This window comes from Ornithodoros turicata, chromosome 3 (assembly GCF_037126465.1).
Source record: "Ornithodoros turicata isolate Travis chromosome 3, ASM3712646v1, whole genome shotgun sequence".
Lineage (NCBI taxonomy): Eukaryota > Metazoa > Arthropoda > Arachnida > Ixodida > Argasidae > Ornithodoros > Ornithodoros turicata.
In genome coordinates, this window is record NC_088203.1 from 21,166,089 (window position 1) to 21,193,702 (window position 27,614).

The 27,614-nt window shown below is 47.6% G+C and overlaps 2 protein-coding genes across 2 annotated transcripts in view; one reads left to right on the top strand and one right to left on the bottom strand.

Moving 5' to 3' along the window:
* The window catches only part of LOC135388272 (uncharacterized), a 363,678-nt gene that overhangs the window by 101,465 nt on the left and 234,599 nt on the right, over window positions 1–27,614 (top strand). The gene's annotated exons all lie outside the window — the stretch shown is intronic.
* LOC135390016 (uncharacterized) overlaps window positions 2,161–27,614 on the bottom strand; it is a 44,051-nt gene continuing 18,597 nt past the window's right edge. The window contains exons 11-17 of the mRNA XM_064620041.1: window positions 16,457–16,685; window positions 13,012–13,171; window positions 12,840–12,955; window positions 7,334–7,469; window positions 5,332–5,478; window positions 3,892–4,029; window positions 2,161–2,383 (exon numbers count right to left, since the gene is read on the bottom strand). Coding sequence (XP_064476111.1) covers window positions 2,192–2,383; window positions 3,892–4,029; window positions 5,332–5,478; window positions 7,334–7,469; window positions 12,840–12,955; window positions 13,012–13,171; window positions 16,457–16,685 — 1,118 coding nt within the window. The 3' untranslated portion in view covers window positions 2,161–2,191. The remainder of the gene's footprint in view (window positions 2,384–3,891; window positions 4,030–5,331; window positions 5,479–7,333; window positions 7,470–12,839; window positions 12,956–13,011; window positions 13,172–16,456; window positions 16,686–27,614) is intronic.

Consider the following 27,614-nt stretch of genomic DNA (forward strand, 5'->3'; position numbering starts at 1 on the left):
TTATGGAAATTTTGTATGTGCGACTGCACACTTTCCCAAGTACCGTTGTCTGCGTATGCTACATGCCCCCAGGGTATACCGATAACTTTGTCTGTAGGCTGCAACTTTGTTTAAGCCAAATCGTGGAATCTTATCCGAACAGTAATTTAGTTATCGGGGGGGGGGGGGGATTTTAACCTTCCTTCGATAAACTGACGGGATCTCATTGTCGACAGTGGTTCCAGAAACACGAACATGTGTACTGATTATTATAGACCTTTGCGATTTCTATGGCTTATCACAGGTGATAACGCTTCCTACACGTGGAAACGCTTTGTTGGATTTATTTCTTGTCTGACGAAATTGCTTCCTCACCACCGGTTCATATTAAAGGATCAAGCGATCATGACGTTGTGCTTATCGATACAAAGATATCCAATTTATGCAAAGGACACGCAGTACCAAAATCTGGGATTATAAGAAGACAAATACATCGCAAATTGACTTGTACCTTTCAACCTTCATCGAGAACTTTTTGAATACACGTCATGACTACTCCATCACTGATAACTGGATTCGCATAAGGGATGCTCTTCTCACAGTGCGCGAACGTTTCGTTCCTTGGATCACAGTACGAAAAATGCAGTCTTCCCCATGGTTCAATCGCTCTTTGCGAAGACTAGATAATAAAAAGAAAAGACTATTTCGCAAAGCCAGAAGAAAAAATACTGCGGAGACATTGATGACCTATTATGAGTGTCGTAAGCTATATAAAAAAAGTGACGACGAGGAAAACTAGCTTCTTCAAGGGCGATTTACGACATTTTTTTAAAAACAAACCCAAAACAAGCCTGGAAAATACTTAATCTGAAAGTGCGCGGGCAAACTCCCGCTATCTGAAAAGATAATGGGGAAACTTGCACAGCCGAGGAGGCAGCTGATAAATTAAACTGCTTCTTTTCCTGTTTCACTCAAGAACGTTCCCCTCCCCACTTCACGTTTCACCCCCACAAGTACTGCAAGAGATGCCTCCAGTAACTATCGGCTTGCCAGCCATAATATTGGCTTGCAACCAGTCGACATACACAACTCCGCATTCTTCACTGCAAAGAACCTCAGCCTATAAATATCTCGGTATCACGGTTTATTGTTCATCCTTTTTCCAGCGTCTCAGCCATTAAAGCCCAACTCTCTCTTACTCCTTTACGGTCACCCTCTTCCCCGTCGCAGTTACTGTCAACCCCCTCACAAGTTATTTCCACGACTTGATCACCCGCACAAAGTACTTGCACCGCTCCGCACCAGCTGATGGTATCAAACTGGAATGACCTTCCTTTCCACAGAGCATCAGAATAGCATCGTCATTTATTTCCAAGTACTACGATCATTTTCACAACGAATGAATTTCTTTGTGTTGAGTGAATGAATTTTGTGTATTTTTGTGTACATCGTTTTTGGTATTTGTCTTGTTACAAAACCTCCCCCTTTATGCAATTCCCTTCACAGGGGTAGATAAATGAAATGAATCGTGAGGACGGCCAGGTGAACAGTCAAATCGACGCCTTTCCTCCTGAGGCCCTGCCTGAAAAGAGTACTGCGGTGACCCCCTCAATTGTTTTTCTTTTTCTTTTTTTTCGGTGCAGAATGTCGTTCCCGGTGAGTTCCCGCGAAAAAATGGTGAGCGCAGGTGACCTAGAAAGCGAGTGCGAGGGATCTGCTCCGCACGCCTTTAAAAAAATCTGTTTGCTCACGAAAAGACCACATCCCAGAACGAGAGGACGTCGTCACGTATTGTTTCACGTGACCAGTGACGTACGGCGGCAAAGCTCAAGCATGTATGAGCAGCACGTAAATTGCGAAGGAGAAACAAAGAAACAAGGCACGAAGCCTTTACTACGTCACGAGCGCACCGTGTCGGCCGTCCGCGACTGCTTTATCAGAACAGCTATATCGCACCTCATGGTAGTTATTTTGCCTGGTGACTCCTGGTGGACAGCTTGACAGACGAGGCAGTATTTCCAACCATGCTAATTGTCGCCTCATTGCTCCTTTAGCATTTCCCCACCGGTTCGGTGGATTTTCTACCCTATCCTTGTAATGTCCTGCAACTGTTCTGTGCGCCTGATTCTGATGGAAACCGTTTTTTTTTTTTTTTCAATCAAAACGAGGCAAACAACAAAGGCAAATTGGGAGTTTTAAACGGACGCTTCTTTCATATCCGAATATAGGGATCAGGTGTTCTGCATGTGATCCATTTGTGGACGGTATTTCGCACATCAAAGATTGAGCCGAATCCATGTACGCGATCCTGCTGGGGTCCCCAGCAGGTGTTCTTGATGTCAAATCCGAAGTCGAATATCACCACACTGTCCTGGAAGTCGTAGTCCACGTTTGCGTAGCACAACTAGAAGGAACGAGTACATGCTATGTAATAATCGACTTCTGAGGAAAATACTATAGTCACTAAATAGGGGTACAGAGTATTGTATTCCTTTTCCGCACCGGCGCCGCCGTTCGGTGCCCGCGATTGGGCGGATCGTGTCACGTGGTTTCTCCTTCCAAGAACTCGCCGTCCTTGTTGATTTACCTCCATCGAAAACCGGTTTCCGGAGTTACGAACTTGCGAGCTGGTTCGACTGCGCGCTGTTCTCTACTGGAGAAGGGGCAGGTTGGCGTCCCATTTGCTGGGCGACGCAGCCGTGCCTGGCTCAAAATGGCGGGCTCGCTCGCCGGCGTGGCTCGTGACTCACTATTCTACTCTCTAGTTAGTGACTCTTGAATATACTCGTTGATGGAAATCACTAATTTGCACTTATGATCAAATCACAAGTCATAACGCTCCGATTGTGTTGTGATTCCTGTTCTTGGGTCGTGGTGTTATACGGTCAGTTTATGTTCTTGCCGCGTTCTTACATCGCAGGTATACGCGTATTTCTACGGTTTAATATGCCACACAGTTATATTTACCCTAGAATATTTACGAGTTTCAAATAGGACCTTAGTTTAGGTGTCATGAGGAAGGAATACCCAGACCGCGTGCCGCCTCACTACATCACAGATGATCGGGAGTGTCTTCAGAGGTGTTGCCGCCAGCATTGGATTCATCGGGCAGGTTCTATAGCATCTAGGTATTCGTACAATCCTGGACGCATTTCACTTGCGTATAGGACGCGGACGTTGCGCGCGAGCGTGTGAAACTATTGGATGTAGCGCATTAAACAGGGCACCACTATAGAGCATGCAGCTCATGGTAGCAGAGAAGCATATCAGCTGAACATTTCATAATTTATTTATTATTTATATGGGAGACAGTTCGGGTCAAATATTTTTCGGGTTATGCAGACTGGAAGTAAGGAGCGGGCGAGAGTCACTCTAGTAGGCGGCACGCATGACTTCTCCCGTGAATCGTTGCGAACTGTCGCACGGTAAGATAACGATTGCTATGTGTCAGTTCAAGATTCGGGTCAAGGACGAGAGTTGATATACAAGCTACCGATATGCGTGTGAACGTCGGCTGGATATAGCTCGTCGGCATATGTATGTCCACAGGCCACATAGCACGTTTATAGCTTGCCTTCATAGATAGATACATAGATTCTATAGTTTAGCACAAGGCTATAACACAAGCGTTCGTTTACCAGAAGCAACTCTCTGGATCAGACATAATGGGTCGATGGGAGAATGCAATGATAATTGGTCGAACCCCAAGCAAGCCTAAAACCTCACATCACAGCATAGCATAGCATAGCAAGCCTACATCATGGCTAACCTTTCCCTTCTCTTTTTTTTCTTCGTCTTTGCATTAAACATATCCCCCTCCCCTGTTGTATACTACAGGGATAGTGAGACAGCATCACACAGGCATAGCCTCAGTTGCCACCGCAAATATTGGGCCTTGGTGAGTTTTCGTACCTTGACAAGCATTGTCTGCCCCCAGTCGTAGATATAGGTATGCGCCCTGCCTTGTATCTCCGCAACCACCTCCGGTTCTTTCGGGTCCGGGTGCTCATCAGGATTGTATTCTGCTCTGAACCTCCCATCAGGACAGTACTGCAGAACATGAACGCGTTAAAACCCTTTGCACGTAGCGGATGACATGCCCTTTCCAAATCACTGCTATGAAAAAATCGCTAGGAAGCAAGCGAGCTGGCGAAGATGATGCATGATGTAAAACCCCGAGACTATAGGGAACACGAAGGGACAGACGCTGTCCGTTCGTGTTCCCTAGTCTCGGGGTTTTACATCATGCAACTGCTTTAATGCTGAGGTATTCTATAGAGAAGATTTCGGAGAAATGATTACGCTCATAGATGCACGCTCATCGGACAGGGCATGTTATTTTTTTTGTTTTTAGTCTCGGTTGTCCAGGTGTACAACCGTTATGCCAGCATCTTCCGCATAACGAACGGCTACGAGATCTATTCAGCTTGCTGTCAATTTCAGTCTCCCAATATCACTATCTCCCAACAAGCGTTGTCCCGTGGAACAAGAGAGCTATATGCGAAAAACCGGACCAAATTTTAACGCTGTTTATCATGAAGATAGGGTGAGTTTTAGCTTTCTTGGAGATGAGTAAGGGGCCACGTTACCTGAGAAGGCCAATGATTGGGCTTTGGACACACCACCTTGGTGGTCATCTCACCTCGCTACGGTACCACCATCTCTATGAAGTTCGAAACTCTAAATTCACAGGGAACTCTAAAACTGGAAAACTAGCAGCGACGTCACTCAGCTGTCTGCCAGTTCGAGCTCCACTTTTCGCTGGAAAGAGGCACCTCCTCTCATTACTTCCTCCATGGCACAGGGTAAACAGAATGGGATTTTTTTTAAAAAGCTTGTCGTTTACTAGTCAAGCGCTTATCAGACGGGGATATTGCCACGAACTATTGCTTAGGTCTCACTTTGTGAAATTCAGAACGACGACAAATTGGCTTGTCCCGTTCTTCACTCTTTCTACGTCCAATATGTCCTTTGTTCTCAAACACCTCAAACTCAAGGAGATGCAGGCGTCGTCGCAACTACGCTTTGTTCTATATTGGGAGCAGTGAATAAAAAATAAAAAATGAAAACGATGTCGAGTCCGGAAAGGAATAAGCATGAAAAATAAATGGAACGGTTAGAAGCACCGGCAAAGTTTAATTTACAAGCTTTCGGACGGAGTCCATCTTTCATCAGGTGCGACCACCTGATATATGACGTATGGCACCTGACAGAGGACGGACTCCGTCCACAAGCTTGTCAAATTAAACTGTGTTGGTGCGTCTAACCGTTCCATTTTTTTGGTTGGTTCTACATCGCTATGGTGCATGTACGCTGCAGAGAACTCATGATGAAAATTAGTACGGGGCTTACCAGTTCTGGTGGCGCCATCCTTTCTGTCTTGTTGCAATACCCGTCTGGACCATTTGGTGATATACGAAGTCCCGCAGCTGACAACGAAAGGAACCTTCGTGTCACTGACGGCAGGTTGACAGTCTTCATAAATTCCAAGGCGTTCACCTTGGAAAACAGCTTCATGTAAGTGCTCAGTTTCAAACAAGAATATCGGGTATCATAAGAGCTTTCCACTCAATCGGGAGAATGCAGTATGCTCTCAGTGTATTAAGTACGGCATAAAAGGAGAACACCTGCAGTCTTGCACACGTAGCCGAAGAAAATGAACTAAATACCTCTGCTCGTCACCTCTGGAAAAAGGAACGAAACACGATCGCCGTCACGAAAAAACAAAACCAAAAAGAACAAGGGAAATCGGCATTCATTTCCCGCAATCATACCAACCAACGTGTACGATGAGCATGTGTTTTCTTTTCAATGGATGTTCACGTTGAATTGCCTTGAAAAGAAAACGTGATTTTTCAGAACGATCTACGTGGTCAATGGGTTCGACAACTCCCGAAACTCGAAAAGTTGTGATGATGGACGCCGTCACAAGGGGGACAAGAGGAACCCCCCCCCCCCCCCTTGGCTTTCAGTAACGTAGGGTTCCTGAGCGAAGACGATGTAGTTGCGGGAGCAAAAATTCTGCCAGAATTCTAAACAATCTGCCCTTCTCCTTCCCCCCGCGAAAAAAATTCTGGCGGCACACATCTTGGTACTCGTCAGCATAACTCCAAATAATGAAACCGCTTCCCACACTGGTTCAGTTCTGAACGTGAATTACTTCCCCTTTTCACTTGCCCTTTCATTTGCTCGGCGGTTGTCTCTGACTTTCTGCTACACAAAACTGGAAGGGGCAGTACCCTCAGGCGGTTGGAGTCTGCAACATTCGTCACCTTTGCGTGTCATTTCGACAACGATATCTTCATTATGGTGAGACGAAGTCTTGTGCGCACTCCTAAAGTGTGCGTATCTGAGTGCAGTCACTCGCTGCTGCAATTGGCTATCGTAATTAATCAACACTGAACGCGTAATAGATCAGGTTCTGGCAGGATATAAAGCTCACGAACGTGGGATTTCAAAATAGGCCCCTAGTGCACCTCTAAAGAAGCAATGAGGCGACATTTAACATGTTTTCAAACCTTCTCGCATTTCTCAAGCTGTCCTGAGGAGTTTTCTGAAGTCCTGAGGAGGTTTCTCAATATACGCAATCAAATTTACAAAACCAGCAGGAGCAAAAACGGCTACGGACGGCTGTCACGATCCTCACGAAGTCCCGGTGCCTTTTTTTTTAATGAAAAATTCGTGTTCCCATTTCGTGTCAACACGGCCTCGCGCTCGGAAATCGCCCGCGCTGTATCACCTGACCGTGGCCACCAGAACACGAGTGCAAGCAATCCAGCGGTTTTACTTGCTTGGATCACGGGGGCAGTAGCGTCGATCGTGTTTCGGTTTCCTCATCTCCTTCGGCGTGCGTGCCAAACAGGGTCAATGCGAGCCCTCACGATGCGGATGTGACGGCCCCTGATACAGTTTTGCAACGTGCTGCCCGACCAGATCTGGACCGGATAAAAACAGGTTGTACGTCTTGTCCAAGCGAATACAAGTGCTAAAACTTGTCAAAGAAATCTGGCAGGAAATGACCGGGCGAATTCGCCATTCGCTCTACTAGCTTGAGCCGCGCCGCTCTACGTCACGAGACACATGGTAGGAGCTACGTCACGACATTCCCTCATTCTCCGCTACGCTCTTTGTATGCGGAACACACACCTCAAATGCGGGACTCTTGCAATCATCTTTCTCGCTTGAACCATACGCTCCGCAAGTAACCGAGCGGTCCGCGCATATCTCCTCTCCCGGTTACTCCACTCGGAAAGCCCCATTGGCTACGGCGGCGCCCTCCCTCTTCCCTCTCTCTACCTCTTCTCATGCGTAGAGACCCACTTGCACAGCGTATCGTAAGCAGCTGCCAACTTACAAAGATAGGCTGGTCCTTAGGAAGCCGAGTTCTGTTGTTGACATCATAGACGGATGAGCCTGTCGGTGTGCATTCGCTACCTTGGTGGAGCTTCCTGTAGGTCGTCCGAAACAGGACACCAGTGGGCTTTGTGGCACTGCAAATGATCCCCACGAGAAAGACAACGTTTGGAGGCACACAGCATTTCTTTAACTTTTATTTTGGAACGATGCATACTGGTGTGTTTCCGTAAAAACCAGTTTAGTCAGTAATTTCTCTCGCACCCTTCAAAGATAACTTTGCCACAAAACACACAGGTCTGTGGCAAGCTTTGCGTACGCTTTTCTGTGACACTTAACGTATAATTGCGTAATTGCCACAAAGCAGCGCCCGCCTTCCGCTTCCAACACATCAGAGGAGATAACGTCATGCTGTGAAGTTCCCATTTAACAGTGTAGTTCGCATGACCTTCAGTACAGTCTGCATATGTACGCTTATACAGGGTGTCTTTTTAGGCGATACAGAATTTTCATTAGAAAACTAAGAGGGCTATAGACATGCTGTTTTCACTTCTATCATCTCTGGGCTAGCGGACGTTCTTGGCCATATAGGAAGGGAGTTGCCTCAGGACAGAAGCCGCCGATATTTCGAACAGAGACTGTTCTTCTGGGCACCGTCCTCATCATTGGCATGGTATTTAAAGGGTTAGATGTGACGTGTTTAAAGGTTCGTGTCAATTGTGGGTCAACAGCCCGGAGGGAAGAAAGGGTCCGTGCGGGCTTCTACGGCCGGAGTGAATTCACTCCGGCCGAATACATACACATACACTGATTTGAAGACACTATGCCTAACTCAAACGCAGTATGAGGTCGATCCGCACCTGTTTATTTGCCAAACCATTATGAATGAAATATGGCCTCTGTGGTATAGAACTATGCGTACACTCAAGTAAACATGCAAAAAATAGGGCTCTCGATCTACATGCCGCGATGCGCTCTACGAGATAAACACAACACAACACTACATCCAACACTTTTTGTGCGGAGCAACTGTAATGACCACTTTCATACAACCGACGAATGGTTAAAGGAACGCAGTTCGAATGATCACGATACATTCCTACGTCGTTCATTGCGGTCACGCTATGATTCTGCACAATATATGTATCTCGTGTAACGAGCCTGGCAACCGCACGATGTGCATTGGCAGAAACACGGTCTCCTTTCTTTGAAGACCAGTCCTCTGCAGGCAGTGATGGGCAAAGTACCTCAAAGTAATGTACCAAGTACCTGGCGTCATTGGTACTTCAAGTACAGTACAAAGTACCCAATTACAAATGTACTTCAAGTAAAGTACAAAGTACTAGGCAAAGTACTTCAAGTACTCATCAAGTACATTGCCAATTAATCTTTATAAAAACGACGACACCTGGAAACAGAACAGAGAACAGAGAGAAAACAGAAAAAGACAACAGACACGTTCTCACGTCCCGTGTCTCTGGTTTTGTCGTCATTTTTACAATGTACCAGCTCGCCTGCACCCTTGCACTTCTACCATTAATTTTTATAACACTTAGTTTCCCTGTTTAGTACCTGTGTCTTGCTTCTTCGGCAAAACTTCAGCGAGTATTCTTCAGAAATGCTCCGAAGCCATAAAGTCCTAGGCTAAGTGCTAACCCATGATTATGAACTTAATCAGATGCGACAATTTGCAGTTACATGTAGAGAGGTAATCAGTCAGCTGTGCTGTGATTATGCAGAATAATATTATACCCTGACTGATGCAACATCACCCGCCTAGTGTGGAGTTCGTGTAGTAAGCTTCTGCTCTAACAGGCTAGGAAATTTCAATGGACAAATAGTACAAGCCAACAGAGATTATATACAGGGTGTCCACCGTAACTATAGAGGTAATTTTTAAAAATAGAAAAATCACTATTTCCGAGTTCTAACCAATGGTTATGTACTCTACGCCAGGAGGCCCACCTGAAGATGGCTCAGGCAAGCTTCTGTGACGATGCATTAAATAACTTTCCTTAACTTGCTGATTAATTATTAATGATAGAAGTTTGACCCAATGAGAACATCGGATCCCTCGGGGTCACTGGTGTCGTTACCATTTTCAGAACAACAATTGAGGCATTTATAGCGCGAGTAAAGGGTCTGGAAATTATGTGTTCTGTTTCTCATTTTTCGACGCTCAAGTAGAAGCCGCTCCCTTTTCATTTTCCTGTGTATGCCAGTGTGGGAAAAAGCTGTGGCACCAATCTGTCCCCATGCTATCTGTCTCCACTGGGACAGTGTTCTTCCTCCCCCGCATACACAGGAAAGCAAAAACAGGAGCGCTACTACTGGAGCGTCGAAAAACGACCACCCGATCGCCTTATTTCCAGGCCCTTTCCTCGCGCTATGACTGTCTCGATTTTCGTTCTGAAAGTGTAAGCCTTCATTTTTATACGACTGTGATCTGCGGCAATGTAATCCATGTGACCAACTAAAAGAACGCAAAATGTAAAAATGAAAGCATGCGTGTCCTTCGGAGTGTTAATCATGTAATGCAATCACACATACAATGTGATATAAAATGATTATTAATTGCCAATGAAGGGAACAATATTAAAAAAAAGCATAGAACTCTGCATTGGGAGAACTGAAATGACAATGGATCATGTCATTGTGCTGCCGGTTGCAGTGTCATAATGTGTGCGTGTCTTTGCATTCGATTCGTTTTACATAATCATAGAAGCGTTGATACTTTTCAACATTTCAAGCCTCTCAACAATTGATTAGCTTGAACAAATATGCTCCTTAAAAGCGCAAAAATATTTTTTGGTAAAATGTCAGACTCTTGTACTGCATCCCCATAAAAGCTCTAAAATGACGGCAAGAAGATGAAAACTCAGAGATAGCTTAGATAGAGTAAAGTAGAAGTACACAGAAATGTATCTAAAGTACTACTTGAGTACTTCGTCACTGCTCATCACTGTCTGCAGGTATATGCTCAAACGACCACCAAGACTCACGTTGTTGCTCAATCGCTCCAATTCCTGCAGTTGTAGTAAAAGCAGCAAACGGGTCGACGTGAATGTAGCCGAATGGTTGAACGGTGAAGTTCTCGAGCACATAATCACACTTTCACGTCGAAAATGTTATTGAGATGAAATCGCAGTTGTTGTTTACATCGTTCAATATATAGTTATCGGGATTACCTCGGACGAAATGCTCATCGTAGCCGGCGGGCATAACTGGATTTCCTCGTAAACGGGAGAAGACGCCAGTGAAGTCGGAGAAAGCATCAGTTTTCATCCAATCAGAAGCAAGATTCTCTATCCACGTAGATGGAACAGGTTTTTCCCATCTACGTCACAAAAATGGCTACGCCCATGGTTTGTTTTGGTTTCTTTGATTAATTAATTTTCGTAATAGAAGGACAAAACTGAGAAACGAAGGGGCGTTTCGGGAGCAGTTGGATGTGCTCGTTCTGAATATCACAACCATTTTAACACATCGGGAAATCGGCGTAGCTGACCTTTAAGGTTGCTAATGTAGCAGAAGAACTTCGTGAAACTCTTATGGCAACAGCAATGGAGGAAAGTACATACTTGTTATGTTGGACATGTTCACCAAAGTAGTATACACTGCTGGGGCTGCGAATTTTCCAGAGTAAAGGAAATGGGTGAGAACATTCACAACAACAAGTTGCGTGTGTGCCAAGCTGGGGCTCGAGGAACCTGACTTAGCCTTGACACGCCTAGCTGAAAACATTATTAGTGACATATGTCCTTACAAAATAATTAATTTTTGTGCCCATCCTTAAACACTGTCCTCCGGAACACATTTAGTATCTTACCCAACACCTCCAACTTTTGTACGAGCAGCTGCGACAAGTGGAAGCTGTAGCAAAGTAATCGAAGTGGACTATCCAGCCAACTCCCACGTGGCGTGTGCCAGCAGCTGAGCACGAGATTGAATTCGATGTCGACCATGCTAAAATCGCCGTTTCGACAGTAGAAAGCCACCGAATACCTCCTGGAAACTAGCGATAACACAATAACGTAACACCTCAGGAAATGCACAATTAAAAGTATTATGGACTTTTTGGAGCCTTACAGGTTTGCGAATGACAAGCTGGAGCACGAAAAGCGCAACCAACGCTACCACTTGTGCTTCAGTACTGCAGAAAACTGAAGCATACTGACACACACAAAAAAAAAAACAGCGCAGGGACAGGACGTGAGTAGACAAAAGAATCTTGCTGTTTCATCAACGGATATTTCAAATATTACTGCGCTGAAACAAACGAAACCAACTTTCAGGTTCAAGAGTTGCATAAAGCTGCACGCTACATTCATGACTCGAAAACCCGAGACGAGGTCTGCAACATTTCTATGGACGCCTTTCCGCCAACTCCGCGCAATTATTGCAACTGAAAGGAGCGATGTGCGCGACGGACGTCACTTGAAGAATGATGTTTGATGCGGCTCTTTGTGTTTAGGGGAAGACGTTGTCGATGATTGATAACCAAGGCACTAGAGCTGCCTCACCAAAACGTATTTTATAGACGAGTCGAAAGAGTTGCACCACATAATTGAGCAGGCGGAAAATGACGAAGAGTTCAGCCGTCTTCACGCTTACGTAGGCTTGCAAAGGAATTGGTGACTTGCTCTGTGGTAGATAGCAAGAAATTTCCGCGCCTCACGTTTCTTGCAAATATGGTTCTGTGCAGCCCCTGTCACGAGGGCAAGTAGTAAAATGAACTTCAATACCACTGGTTACATATTTCAGGAGCGTATAGAACGTGCTTCAAGCCCGAATCGTTGCACAACCTCCGATTTTTGCACAAAAACGTGTGGTGAACAAATCCAGCATCGCAAGTGTAATCGGACAATGTGCGCTCCGTTATCGCAGGCTATTTGGGGTGTGATCCCTATGGTAAGTATGAACTTGTGACACCGCCAACCCGATGTCATTGGATGAAAAGTAGCGATACATTATCCGAAGCCAGTGGCTAATATACAATGCGATTATCCCTTGCATGCGAACGATTTCACATCGTGTATAGAAAACGAACGTGACGTGAAATTACACATGTTGTCGGATAAGTAAATGGACAACGGTCCAGGTACGGAACACTGAGGATCTGAGCTTAGTCCAGTAGTTGATGAAGTGAGCTCGTATCGGGACAATTTTTGGGTTTAGGCTTGGCACGGGTCGGTAATCGAAAAGAAATCCGGAAGTGCTGTAATGTACAGTCCCTCTAGTTCTGGGTTTCACGTGCTACCACAGTAACGGTGCCACAGTAACGGTAACATGATTGGCGAAGTTACACTATGCTACGCACTGTCCGATCTCCTCTTCCCCAAAGGAACCGTACCCGGAAAGGAGATTCAAACAAATGAACACAAATGTCATCTTGAAAGGTATTTACGGGTACCCGTGTGAGAGGTATAAGGGTCTTATTCACAAGAGTCTATCTGCGTCGCATGTTCCTCTTAACCATTCATGGAACTTGGTATAAAATATATTACCTTATTAGGGAAGTGAAGACCTCTCTGGGCAGGTGGGACAGGTTCTTCTTGTCGGACGGTAGAATGGAGATGCCAATGATGATGTACATCTTATCGCTTTTCATGCTGCGGATCGTCTGCAAATATGTCCAAACGTCAGATGGATAAGGTCTGGGAACGGAGCATCCCATACCCTTATCAGTGTTTTGACGTGTCTAAAGTCCGCGTTTACAGAGAGTGGAGTAAGCTCCAGGTCGAGCACAGCGAAGTTTTTGAATCCTTTATTCCAATATTCTTTGAATGCCTCTTTTCCAGGCATGGTCTGAAGATTGCTATTGGTGTCTCTAACATGACTGCAACGAAATCAGGAATTCGATGTGGAAAACTGCATATCAATATCCAAAAAGTCAACAGCATACATACTACCGTCTTTTTTGTGTGTGTGTGTGGGGGGGGGGGGGGTTCGTTTGCGCGAATTCAACCTCCCCTTGTTATTTTACCAACCAACCAACCAACAACCATTTACAAGCTTACGGCAATTTATCGACATCATAACGATTTCTGTGAATTCTGTACCGCTACAACTTGATCGGAATCTTCGGAATTTCGCGAAAAAGTCATGGAGATAGGATGTACCGACCTCGGTGGGTTCATCTCGTAGTGTGTGCTCTCTCTAACCCCCAAGAGTGCTAGTTCGATGTTCGATTGCCAATACTCTTCCCTGCAGTGTCCCGCCACAGTGCGGCGGAGCCTTGCAGTGATTTTGACGTCACCCAAACCATGTTCAAATATCACGTGTCAGCATCACAGTCGCCGCTATAAGCCATGTACAGACACTGACAGCAGGAAAGAGTGGGAGCGCAGGAGATGTGAGTCACTATGTCGTCTGGTGCAACTTGCAGAACAGTGATGGCAAATCTGGGGGCAGAACCATTGGAAATCGAGGTGAACGGCACAACTAACGGTGGCATTCAACCGCTCCACTTCGCGGTCCAGTCCTTGGAAGAAGTGGAGGCCGCGGCACCACGCCACTGGTGTTCAATAGGTAGACAGTGTAGGAAAAACAATGGGCGCGTTAAGTAGCTGCTCTCTTCTCTTCCTCCTACCCTTTCTCCTGTGGAGCGGCTATTAAACAGCACTTGGATGCTTGAACACGATCGTTATGCTGCCGTTCCTCCTTTTCTCTTTCTTATGCTCTCTGTACTCTGCTGCCGGCCCATGTCCTGCGTTCTCTTTCGTCATTTTCGGGCAGAGGAGGGAGGAGGTCACGTGACAGAGCACGATACCGCTTTTTCGTGCACCCTGAAAAAGCTGGAGCGTGGAGAGCGCACTCGCGTACGAAACTCGGAGAACGAGCGTAACCACTTAACTCTACCAGTGCAAAACACTCGCGCTCCGGAGCAGTCACTTAACGAGCTCGATGTAATCTCAGGAGTTCAGGGGGCTTAATCGATTCATCGTCGTTACGGTCGTTATGAGCTAACGAGCGGCGGGTAATTCAAAAAGGCGGACGGGAAATTCAAAAAGATGGCCACGTGACACATTGCGCGTGACGTATCCCACGCCCTTCACGTATGCATGTGTTTTATCACGTGCCCCTCTCGACGAGTGCCCCGCCTCTCGTTAGCTCCTAACGCGTGCTAGTGATTAAGCCCCCAGGCTTGTCTGTGAGCTCTTAAAGGAGGGTCGCATCCGGACAACAATCTATGAAACCATTACCATTGGCAGTGCTTAGATATTAAATAAACGAATTTTAAAAATGAGCGCTGCTTTCGCGGCCGCAGAAGTTCCGGAGACGTCACCCCACTCCCTAAGGCCGCGTACCCACATGCGGAGAACCTGTGGGGAAACGAGAATGCGGCGCGGTAAACTCTCGCCGCTGGGCGGGAAAAGCCACCTCCGCTTTCCGCGTTTTGGCGATTGCGCACTGCACGATTTTTAGCGGCATCCGCACATGCTCGGCCAATCAGGAAGTAAACGGAAGTGGCGTGACGTTCTTGTTCTCTTCCGGCCTCCCGCACGGAGAGCATCGACGGCATCGTTGACTGGAAGGTATGTTGCAGCGGTGCTCACGTTTTTCAACCGGCGAATTTATGAAGGAAATAAAATGTCATTGCTGCCTACATTATAGAGCGCTGCATTAAAATGACTTTTTGGGCCGAGAATGGAATAAAATTTGGGAGTGCAGGCAAGTAAAGTGTAAGATATTGACTGTCATAGTGTCAGGAAGTTGAAAGCTAAACATTGTTCACAAGAAAAGTATGCGGTGTCGCCTCAGTGAGTGAAGCCAAAGCCAACATTTCTTGCGTCTGCGATGTTGATTTCGCACAAGCTCAGATGTAAGAACGGAAACGTTCACTACAGTCAATAACTCGACTTCGCTGTCGTGCAATCTTGTCAAACACGATCTAACTCTCGCACGATCTCAGGAGCTCTCGCGTTGGACGAGATCTGGCTGTGGAGATTCGCAGGCGGAGGCAGTGTAGCTGGGGCGGCATTAGAGCCCTGCTCCGGCCGACTTTTCCGGGCCCTGCCCGGCCCGGCCCGGCCAGTGAATCGCCCGTACGGCCGCGGCATTCCTTTTCTCAGGGTCGCGCCCTTACTGGTTCTTAGTAAGTGCCGTATTCTTTTTCCGGAGACGGAAATCCGGAATAATCTCAGCATCCGGCGTCTGCTCTTGTCATGTATTCCGCCTAATAACATCCGAGCTACGCCACTATTTCGCGTGGGATTTTCGAAAACGTTGCAAGTATTCCAGGAGGGATTAAAAAATGACAGCGTAATTTCGGAGGCGACCGTCCCTTTGAACGCTACACATGATCTGCGAAACCCTACACTTTATAAACGGAACTTGTAACGGACCTCATAGCACGGCAAGGCTAGTCCCTGCACGGGATAATGCCGTTATCACACCTGCCTTGTGTAATGCGCGAGCAGTGCCGCTTCTTGCGACGGTTGAAGGGGCAATTATGTACAAACATTTCTCCTCGTTTAATGAAAGACGTTCCCGTAACAACAATACTAAAAGGAACCAGATTCATTAGTTGCGTCATTCGAGGGTTAAGCGCAGAGGAAACCACAACGCATAAGCTTTCGCTCTTACATCATTATCAACAGGCGCGACGCGGTGGTGCCGACAAGGCAACCAATCATCGCGGCATGCCCTTTGCGGGGACCCATAGAAGACAGTCCGGCAGTGTGGCGCGCCTTAAGGAGAGAAGAGGATAGGGAAATCCTGTATCCTGTGGTTTCCTGCTTAAATCGTGAACGACGCAATGCAATCCGCTCATTCTATATTCCTTTCATTCCACGAGAAGAAAATTGTGCACTTTAGTGCGGCGCTCTAACACGACTACAAGCGTCACGAGGAGCCGTGCGCCTCCTGTGTCGGACAAATCGACATACTAAATCAGGGGAGGGAGCGATGTCATTTGAGATAACTGCTGCCTAGCAAGCTGTTACGTGGTTAACTTGTGTCTTTAAGATGGTGTTCTTGGTACGCAATGGAAAGCTCGCTGTCACTCAGTAACTTGAACTGTGCAGCGTAGTGATCGTCAGATGAAGCCACCAGGAATGTAACGCCAATATGGCAACACGTGATGTGATGCAGCGATATTGGAACGTCGAGAGATACTTACAACTGCGGTATATGTATCCCCAAGGACAGATCAGATCTTTTTTCTACGTAGCTCGAAAACTTATCAAAAGTGTGGCTTTTGCCGTAGTCCTTCTGGAAGATGTTGGTGCTTTCCGAATCCAGAGTGTAGAAGACGTAATCGCAGAGACCTTTTGGAAGCGGGATAGCCATGAAGTCCTTCCATGTCATGGTTGGCGGTCTCAAATCCTCGCTGACACATACAACGATACCTGTTAAGATAAGTTTATACAAGTAAGAAAGGTAAAAGTCTTTGCAAATGGCCGTAAGTAGTATGCGCAAGCTCGGCTGGACAAGAGAGTTCCAATGTGCTCCCAGATTCATTCAGCATTGGATGACCATATGCCCTACTGTATAGCAAATACAACTCCGGACAATGCCTGCGAAGAAACGTCTCTCGCTTCAGTAGCAGTCAAAGTTCAGTAGCGGTCGCACCTCACATACACACAGACAATGCCCAATCCTCGCTGAAGGCATACAGAACGGAGAGCGAGACCGGTCTAAAACGGTCATAGGCCTGGTGCCAAGAAGAAATTGATCAGAGGCCATTAGACGTTCCACTCCGCTTCCAAAAGTTCACGTATCGTTCACGCATACTTCCTTATTCTACGAAACGAATTTGTTCCCGTTACGTTGTTTTTTACATCGGGCCGAACCTACATAGGTCTACTAATTCGCCCTGTGATTACAATATTTTGCAGTGTGGCCTTCGAACAATGAAAAATTGCTGCATCAAGTGGCGATGAATGTTTCAAAATGAATGAATGAATGAATGAATGTTCCTTCTCACACCAGTACGTTCTTGCGGATTGACCATGTCCGTAATGAACCAACCCGGAGCCCTGCAGTTCACTATATTCCTTCAGATTTCATCCAATGGTGTCCACAGATATCACTGAATCTTCCACTTAAGAAAGCAGTGGAATCTTTGTCAGATTATGTCTTCTTCATGGGCCCTGCCATAATCATTGTATTCGCATTTAATTTACATCCTTGATGCGCGTATGTCCGTGCCTGTGCTTCTTCCTCACACTTTTTCTTCTCAGTTCATGCATTCTCATACCTCTCCCGCATGTACCATATTGTTGTGTTTACTACACTCCGAGAGAGCTACAGTCAAGGTATATCAACGCCAGTGGATAGCGTAGCGATAATGTTAGACGTGGCGAACGCCTATTGCAGACAGGAAGCCAATTCACACATTCTACCCAATATTTCACGTGTTTGCTTAAAAGCATGCAAACACGCTCACCCGAGTACGTCGTCTGCGGCCTAGTGTTTTCAAAACATGATCAGATACAAGCGACATTTTGAAGCGTGCGAGCGCACCACGCTGTGATATCATGCGCCCGCATAATTCAATCACATCTTTAGATTTGTGGGCGGAGCTCACTAACAGTTGACCGTCGAGGGTGCGTTCAGCGGCTAGTGTACCTTTTATCGAGCGGTACTCCAACTGCGGAGCCAACACTGCGGATTCTTCAGGGATTCAGGCAGGCGGGTCAAGGTGCCGTAAAATCAGCGTCAATCAGTGGAGGCTGCCATCTTCCGGAACGCAGTTGCCAGACCCGGAAACCCGAAATTCGCGAGTTACGGCGGCACAAAACGCCGCTGCTGTCTGTCATATTTGCTTAAACAAACGAATTTCTTGAAAAATGACGCAATAAACAGGTAAAAGTTGGTAATAACTAACCCATGTTGCCTTCGACATTCTTAGCGATTGTTGTAACGCTCGCATTGTAACGTATGCACAAGCTGGAATGATAGTTTCGGTTTCGTGGTTGCGGGTTTTGGCGTGCTACATATCTATCATATGCAGGCACATCTGGAACTACATGTTGAGCCAAAGTCTGTCTGAAATGTTTTTGATATATTTGCAAAGGAGGGGGAGGATGGAACGTTCAACATTCCGCATTACAATACTGCTAAGGGTAAAACCTAATTGATAAATGCAGACGTCCAAAGATCACGAAATGTGAGCACATCTCGATGGCATAATCCTGATGTGAAGCCTCCATGGACCAGAGGAGAAGGCATAGCAAAAAAAAAAAAATATATATATATATATAAAAAACAAGACGTCTACCAAAATGTTACATATCAATGACTTGATGCTTCCTCTTTTCCTCTATCGTGATTACTCAGCTCAGTTCTAAGGTACAGCAGTGACGAACTCTCACCCTTTTCCTGCACCAAAACGCGTAGCCTACACTAAGCGTATATCGGTATGATGGTTGACCGCAGTGGGAACAGCATAATTCTGCTTATGGAAAGCAGTCTCAATATAGCTTATCCCTCCTTATTGGAGAGAATCTTCTTCACTGAGATGGGCATACATTCAGGCAGAGCGCATATATTGCTTTGCAACCACGTGCCATCTGTGCATTTTAGATTTTCGCATAGAGACAACGCTTTGGAAGTGCACAAGTGAGATATTTTACTAAAGGCACAGTGCACGTGATTTCAAAGTTCCTCGGAACGACGTGCCATTCAGACACATGTAACGATCATGGTACATGACAGAGCTCATGCCAGATATGTGTTACATGTCCATACATAAACAAATTTTACTTCAAAGCAATAGGTAGTTACGTCCAGCACAGTAATGCCACGATGTGTGCACACAATGTGTGTGATGTGTACGCAATTACACTGTTCCACACTTCACTTCTATCAAGAAGGAAGTGTTTGTGAGGAAAAAGCAACAATCATATCTTTTACAGCTGCACAGATTTCTTAATTGTATGCATGCCTCAACTCATGTGAAAGCGAAGCAAAAAAAATTTTGTTAAGAAATCTATAATCAGTGATCTACAACAAAGTAAACTTCATTTGTGCATATGTTTTGTGAACGTAATCACTGTTTCACATCTTACGTCTAATATAGTTAAAAACGATAAAAACCCCTGTGCAGGAAAAGACGAGAACGGAACACAAAAAAGATGTGGACACCACACTGAACTGCCAACCAAAGAATTTTTATTCTGTGAAACGAAGCCTTAAATACATATGAGACCTCCTCTCCCCCTTTAATCTCTCTCATGTTGGACTTCCTGTTTACACCACAAAGATAAATACAGGGGTTACTGACGCAGTTACTACCTGCTTTTTTGATCTCATGCGCCTCTCGCAAGAGAAGGCTACTTTGTTTTTTTATACCTGAACTAAATTTTTGTTTTGGAATTCTGCCTGACATCCCACACATAATGTAAAAACCCCGAGAACACGAAGGGACAGACATCCACATACGATTGTCCTGCAGGATGTCCGAGTGCATGCCGCATTTCCTCCTCCATTTAATGGCTTTGAGAAGCATGGTATGGTACCTTTGCACTGCATCGCTTGTTCGTGTACTGCTTCATTTTCTCCTGCCTGACCTTCACTCGCTCACGGACGACAGACTGCGACGTGCCGAAACCGCTCTGGCTCTGCGCTTGGGGAAGTCCTGAGACGTGAAGCTGTCTTCCATGGAGTAAGAACGCAGGCGAAAAGCCTGCCGTCGCATGAGATGTACAGCAGCAAACTCCGACGTAATCCACGACCGTGCTTGTGTTCCAATAGCGCAAGTTGTACATAGTGCTTAAGCAATCTATTAAAATGTTCGACAAGCCCGTTCGCTTGAGGATAATAAACTCACGAGAACGGTGCTTCATTCCCCGTGTCTCCAGACATTGAACAAGCGCAGAAAGTTGGGCTAGTTGGTGGGATAGCATACTGCGATATTTTGGGACGCGAAAAGACAACACGTTTGTCTTTCGCGTACCAAAATATTGCAATATGCTCCAGAAATTGCTCTAAGACGGCTGACGTAAACAGCAGACCGTGGTCAGAAACCAATTCATCAGGAAGCTGATGCTGCCCTTCCGGCAGCATGCTGCTGCTGATGTCTTGCTGAAGACGCTGCGGAGGAAGCTAATGACTTCCGAAGTTATGCTCGATGCAAAGGCTATGTGTAAATATGTTTAAAAAGGACTATCATTGGACGACGACGTTGAAGCGATATCATGAACCACGTGACACTGAATGACTTCTTCACTTTCTTATTCTCTTGTTGGGTTGTGTTACACGTAGGAGTAAAGCTCCAAGTAGTTTTTTAGACTGAGTCTCTCTGGCCTATCTTTTCGGGGCTAGCGGGCATTCTTGTGGATGCAAGGCGTTCCCGCTCAACGTAATTAACATAGTGGTGCCGAAACCCGGGATACGGAGAACAAGGAAATCCACAGCATCGACCGAGCCCTTCAGTCATGCCTAATACGAACGATCCGGAGAGGCTTAGGAGCAAGCGTGGAGCAAGGAGAGCGCCAGTCACGAAGCTTACTAACGATGCTGCTGCGGCACTTCAGCACTACAACACTACAGCGCTGGCTATTCACGTTCTCCTGGAGAAGCTGATTCAATGCAGCAAGGAACTCTATGCCCTGGATCGTGAAGTTGAGGAGCACAGTCCCCCTGAAGAGTTCGACACGGATTATGCATCTGTGCTACAGTATGAAGAAAAGATCACAGAGTATATTGCCAAGTTAACTCGGACCTACGAACAGCTTCAAGCAACGACTACATCGGACTCTCCACCAGCGGTACCGACAACGATCAGGTCCCTAACGGCACCGACTGGCTCTGGTGTCAAGCTACGACGCCTCCAGCTCATGAAGTTTCGTGGCGATCTCGCAGAATGGCAGCCCTTCTGGGAGCAATACAAGGCAAACATACACAGAAACAGGAAGCTGAGTAAACGTGACAAGTTTCACTACCTTCGTTCACTTCTTCTGGGACCTGCTGCCGCAGCCCTGTCAGTGCTCCAAACTACTGAGGCGGCCTATGACGACGCGATCGCCCTGCTCACTCAACGTTTCGGAGATAAAGGAAGGCTCGAGAGGCAATACTTAGAGAAACTGAGGGCGCTCCCACGTGTCAGATCTGCAATGGACACGACTCTACTGGACGGCTCTACGACTACGTACAAACAAATACCTGTGGACTGCGCTCATTGGGAGTCCCAACTGTAACTTATTCGTCAATGATGACTGAGATATTGCTGGCTGCACTGTCACCTGACCTTCGACTAGACTATCACCGTGGACATGCCAAAGGCGAGACATCTCCTCGTGCAACAAGCGACCAGTCCCCTGCCTTCGAAGACGAAAACGCGACCTCTTCAGCCTGTTCGGAAGAGCTGAACAAGCTTCTCGGATTCTTGAAGAAAGAGGTTGAAAGCAGAGAGAAAAGTGGATTATGTGTCCAGCCGGACGACAAGCAGCGCAAACAGCGGGCGAACACTACCAGGGATCATGCTGGTACGCCATCGGCCCTTGCCTTGCACAGCCGGATAATGGCGGGTATACTGAGCTGCATCTTCTTTAATGAAAAATCTCACACAACGGAGACATGCGGGGCTGACGTACCTTTGGAGGATAAAAAGAAGGCTCTCGCTAAGAACCGACGCTGCTTTCGATGTACGAAAAGCTACCACAGTTCTAAAGAGTGTCGGTTCAGGGGAAACTGCTCAAAATCCGGTGGTTGGCACGTGGACACTATGTGCGACCCTAACTGGAAGCCCAAACCGGTCGAAGGCGGGCAGACCAAGAACGCTTCGCACACGTTAGAAGCTCCTGGGCTAATGACAGCTGTCTCCCATCTGAGCACTGTCCTCCTACAAACATTTCGCGCATCGGCATTGGTGGACTCCAGGTGCCTGTACATTCGAGGTATCGTGGACAGTGGAAGTTCCAGGACGTTCATCCGCGAGGACCTCGCCCAAGAACTTGGTTTGGAGAGGGGTGGCACAAGTGGTGATCGGCATTCATAGGTTCGCCTCGGGATCGGACTGCACGCCTATCAAGCGGAGCGTGGTCGAGGTGACTGTTAGGAGCCAGTGCGGTCATGAAGAGATAACTCTTGCGGCCATCGTTGTACCTCTTATTTGTAAAGACATCGAAGAATCACCAGTTGACAGTGTACATGTGGTGGAGCTGCGGGGAGCAGATCGCCAACATTGTTGCTTTTCCTGGCATCCCTCAAGTCAGTGGCATCAGTCTGCTAGTCGGATCTGATCAAGGGATCGGATCTGCCCGCTTCGACATGGTCCACCTGGACATAGTTGGACCGCTGCCCCCGTCCTCCGGCAATCGCTATCTCCTCACCGCCGTGGACCGTTACACTCGATGGCCAGAGGCGTTCCCCATGCCAGACATGTCAGCCGAAATAGTCGCCGCCACCTTCTTGTCTATGTGGATATCGCGTTTTGGCATACCCTCCCAAATCACAACTGACCGGGGGCGGCAGTTCGAAAGCCAGCTGTTCACCGCTTTCGCTAGCCTCCTCGCGCACCACCAGGCTACGCACAACATCCTATCATCCTGCTTCTAATGGCATGGTGGAACGTTTACATCGCCACCTCAAAGCCGCGCTCATCGCCCACGAAGACAGATCACTGGGTCTCCCATCTCCCTCTCGTGCTCTTGGGTATTCGTGCCGCCCTTAAGCCGGACCTCGGATGCAGTTGCGCCGACCTCGTCTACGGCTGTTCACTCCGCCTCCCCGCAGAGTTCTTTAGCCCGTCGAAACCCGACATATCACCTTCGGCCCTCCTCCAGCGCCTTCATCGCTCTTTCAGCATTGTGCGAGCAACCCCGTCGAGAGCTGCATCCCACCATAGCCCCAACATCCCCCAAGACCTGCCTACGGCAACCCACGTGTTCCTGCGGACAGACTCGGTGCGCAAGTCCCTCTCTCCGCCTTACTCCGGACCGCATCCCGTCCTCGCCAGGAACGACAAAACGTACCGCATTTTGGTAAACGGGAAAGAGGATACCGTATAAGAAGACCCCCAGTGAATGGAAGCAGTTCGTGAGCACCCGCGTTGAGGAAATTCAGCAAAATACCGATCACCGAAGATGGAAACATTGTCCGGGGACGGACAACCCTGCCGATTGTCTTACTAGAGGCGTGCCAGCGAGGGCACTGGTGGATAGCAGCACCTGGTGGCAGGGACCCGCCTGGCTTCACCTCGACTCGTCAAGTTGGCCAAACAGTGACGTCGAATGGGACGACATGACGAACGACGAGAGGGGTTTCAAATCTAGCATCCTGCAAGTCTCGGTGTCATCGAATTCTGCAATCAAGGATGCAGAGAAATACAGCAGCCACCGGAGACTGACATGAGTTACCGATGAAAGATGAAAGTCACTGAAAGGGTTAGCCAGCTGTAGGAGTCGAACCCACATCTTCTGGATTGCCGGTCCAGGGCTCTACGAAATGAGCTAAGCCCAAATTCTTCTCTCATGTTCAAGAGTTACCGCTTGGGTCCTACGCTTCGAGCGTAACGTGCGATGCCGTAACGGTCGATCTGTCGGCACTCTAACGGTCAAGGAGCTCAACGACGCGGATAACCTTTGGGTAAAGCAGGCACAGGCGGAGCATTTCGCCGAGGAGGTTAATCTGCTACAGATGGGTCATCCAGTGGCACCTGATTCGAAGTTGGCCAATCTACGACCGTACCTGGACGGACGAGACTGCAGTGCGGAGCAGATGGAGAGGACGTGAAATGTCCAATCATACTTCACCGCGCGCACCACTACACGAAACTTGTTGTGGAACGTGCTCATCACAGAACACTGCACGGAGGCTTGCAGGACACATTGAACGAAGTAAGAGAGCGCTGGTGGATTCCACAAGGCCGACAACTAACAAAAGCGCTCGTATTCCGATGCATCACATGCTCGCGTAATCGGGTCAAGGCAGCTCAGCTCCCACTGCTCCACTGCCATCTGACAGAATTACTCGCAACCAGCCCTTCGACGTAGTGGGAGTGGACTTTGCTGGGCCTGTGATGGTGCGATCCGAGCGCGGCTCGTCAAAGTCGTACATTGCGCTTTTTACGTGCGCAACACCGCGGGCCGTGCACTTCGAACTCGTTTCGGATCTCACAGCACGCTCATTTCTCATGGCGTTTCGCCGTTTCGTTTCCCGACGAGGATTACCGAATACTGTGTACTTGGACAATGCGTTGACCTTCAAGAAAGCGTGCCGGGATATTCAGAAGTTGCAGACGGCCCTGCGATTATTTCGCCTCCCACCAAATAAAGTGGAAATTCATCCTTGAGAGGGCAGCGTGGTGGGGCGGCTGGTGGGAAAGGCTAGTGCGTACGACGAAGCAGTGTCTCCGAAAGGTACTTGGACGACAGTCTTTAACGTTCGAAGAGATGATGACTGTGCAGCAGGACGCCGAAGCTTCGATAAATTCCCGCCCGCTTACGTACTTACACGCATCACCTGACGAGCCTACCGCGTTGACGCCTGCTCACCTGCCGATTGGTCGACGACTCATCGCATTCTCGAGTGGTGAACATCAACAGCCGTCATCATCAGCTACCGACCTTTCCCGTCGATGGTGTGACCGCCAGAGAATAGCTGATCATTTCTGGAGAAGGTGGCACAGAGAATATCTGCTACATCTCAGGTCTGCCCACGTCTCTAAGCAGTGGGGTACCATTCGCTGAAAGAGGGAGATCTTGCCTTACTGCATCAAGACAAGGTTCCACGCAATCTTTGGAAAACCGTGCGAATTGTGACACTACACAAGGGAAGGCATGACAATGTCCGAGCGTGTACCATAAAACTGCCAACGGGGAACGTGACAAGAAGACCGGTACAGCTACTATACCCCCTTGAAGCATGGCTGGAATGACTCATTCGGCGGGGGAGGATGTGTAAATATGTTTAAAAGGACTATCATTAGACGACGACGTTGAAGCGATATCATGAACCACGTGACATCGAATGACTTCTTCACTTTCTTATTCTCCTGTTGGGTTGTGTGACACGTAGGAGTAAAGCTCCAAGCAGTTTTTTTAGACTGAGTCTCTCTGGCCTATCTTTTCGGGGCTAACTTGGGGCATTCTTGTGGATGCAACGCCGTTCCCGCTCAAAGTAATTAACAGCTTCTTCCGGACATCTACTGTAATATTCCGTTAGCGCAATCGCAAATCGTGCATTCTGCAGAGCCCCGTGGAACTGTCCCCTTACGTCAATTGCCACCTTTACCCACAGCTTTAGCGGCATCTGTATCTCGAGCAGTGGTGCTGGTAGCCGCCTTGTAGACTTGTCCGCTGCTTGACATATGGCACAGGTACGTACAGTCCGTTCTGCCTGCTTGCCCATGCAAGGCCACCAATATAATTCCCGAAGTCGCTGTTTCTTTCGGACTATTCCAGGGTTGAAGTCGTGCGCTGCTGAAGTCACCAGTCCAGTCAAACTTTGTGGTACCAGTACCCTACATCCCCGGAATACGATGTCCTGCACAGTCCAAAGTTAATCGCGAACGTGACAAAAAAAACAGTATTTCTGCTTTTTTGTCACGGACAATCCGTACAGGCCTTCTAGCAGAACCGTCGTGCGAATGCAGTGGCACCAACGCTTGATGATCAAGGTAAAATGCCTCCCCCACAGGTATATGTGCCATCTTTCGCAGCTCCAGACATATGCTAGTGTTTCCCGTTTCCCTGCGGGGTGGTATTTCTCTGCTAGTGAGAGCGACCTTGAGACAAAGGCGACAGTCTTTATTCCATCCGAACCCAGTTGCTGAAAGACGGCACCAAGGCCTTCTTCTGACGCATCTATCGTAACGATCGTGTCTAGTGCAGGGTCGAATGGTTGCAAGAGACCGGCGGTTCCCAGATGGTCCTTAAGCTGTTGAAATGCAGTCTCTGTTTCGTCGTTCCAGTCGAATGGATGCCCTTGTCGAAGAAGCTTGAAAAGATGCTCAATCACATGCGCACACCGTGGTACGAATCGAGAGTAGTACCCAGCAAGACCCCAAAAGGATCGCAGAGTCTGTGCCTCCTCAGGAGCGTGGTGTTCAGAATGGAGTCAATCTTCGACAGCAGAGGCGCGATTCCTTCGGCTGTAACCCGATGATCAAGGCAAGCAGTCTCCCACGCGTCGAAACAGCATTTCCTATTCAACACCAGTCCTGCATCAGACAGTCTTTAGTACTGTTCGTAAGTTATTACGGTGCTCGCGTACAGTACGTCGAAAGACAACGATGTCGTCGAGATACACAAGGACCGCTTTGCATCCGTTAAGTAGGCTGGCGATTAGCTTCTGGAATACTCATTGTGCAGAGGCCAACCCGAAATACACTCGCCTGAAACGCAAGAGTCCTTCGTGCACGATGAAGGTTGTCAGGTTTAGACTTTCAGGGCTCAACTGCACCTGGTGATAAGCTGATGTGAAATCCAGCTTTGCAAGGTAACGAGCTCCTGCAAGCGAATTCAGCAGCTCCCCTAGCTAGGCAACAGCTACAATAGCCTGATTCGGGGCCCTCAGATCTACGCATAACCAAACAGTTCAATTTCCTCTTTGGACGGAAACTATGGGTGAATTCCATGACACGATTGATGACACCCCTCGTTTGACTTTGCTGTAACCGTAGTCACGCTGGACTTCATGTGCATTCTGTGCACTATATTCTTCGTTAGACGAAGGCCTCCACTGAACAAGTGACAAAACCCGCTTCTGAGGTCATTAGGCACTATGTCTGCATTCTTGGATACTAGCAAAGCGCAGCGACTTCTCAACGATTAAAATATCCTTCTTGCGCATTGCATCCCGTCCTAGTAAGGTTGTCCCTTTTGACGCAACGTAGAACTGGACCGAATCCGCCTTGGCTTAGAATCGAACGTGCGCCAGGAAACATCCAATGACTTGGATCCTCTTGTTGCTGTAGTCCACAAGAGAAATCGTCGGTTTTGTCAGTGCGAACTCGCCCTTGAATCGCTCTTCGTAGAATGCCTGCGCCATCAATGATGCTCCTGCGCCGGCATCAACTAGCGCGTGTACCAGATGCTTTCAATCATGACTTCAGCGAAGATCGGTACTTCCCGCTGGTCAGTAAAGTGTACTTGCCGAACAGTAAGCACACCGGTCTTTCCACATTTCTGGAACTTCTGATTCCGGGTCCTGCATGACTTGTCATTTGCTAAGTGAGCTGACGCGCAGCAGCGAAAACAGTAGGTCGGTTTCTTCTTCTCCGCATACGAAGAACGGGCATGTGACCCATGCTGGTCTGCAGGCTTGTGTTCAGTCTTCCGAGAAATTCGCTGCATCTCTAAGGGTGCCGCTGGCGATGAAAATTCCGGCAG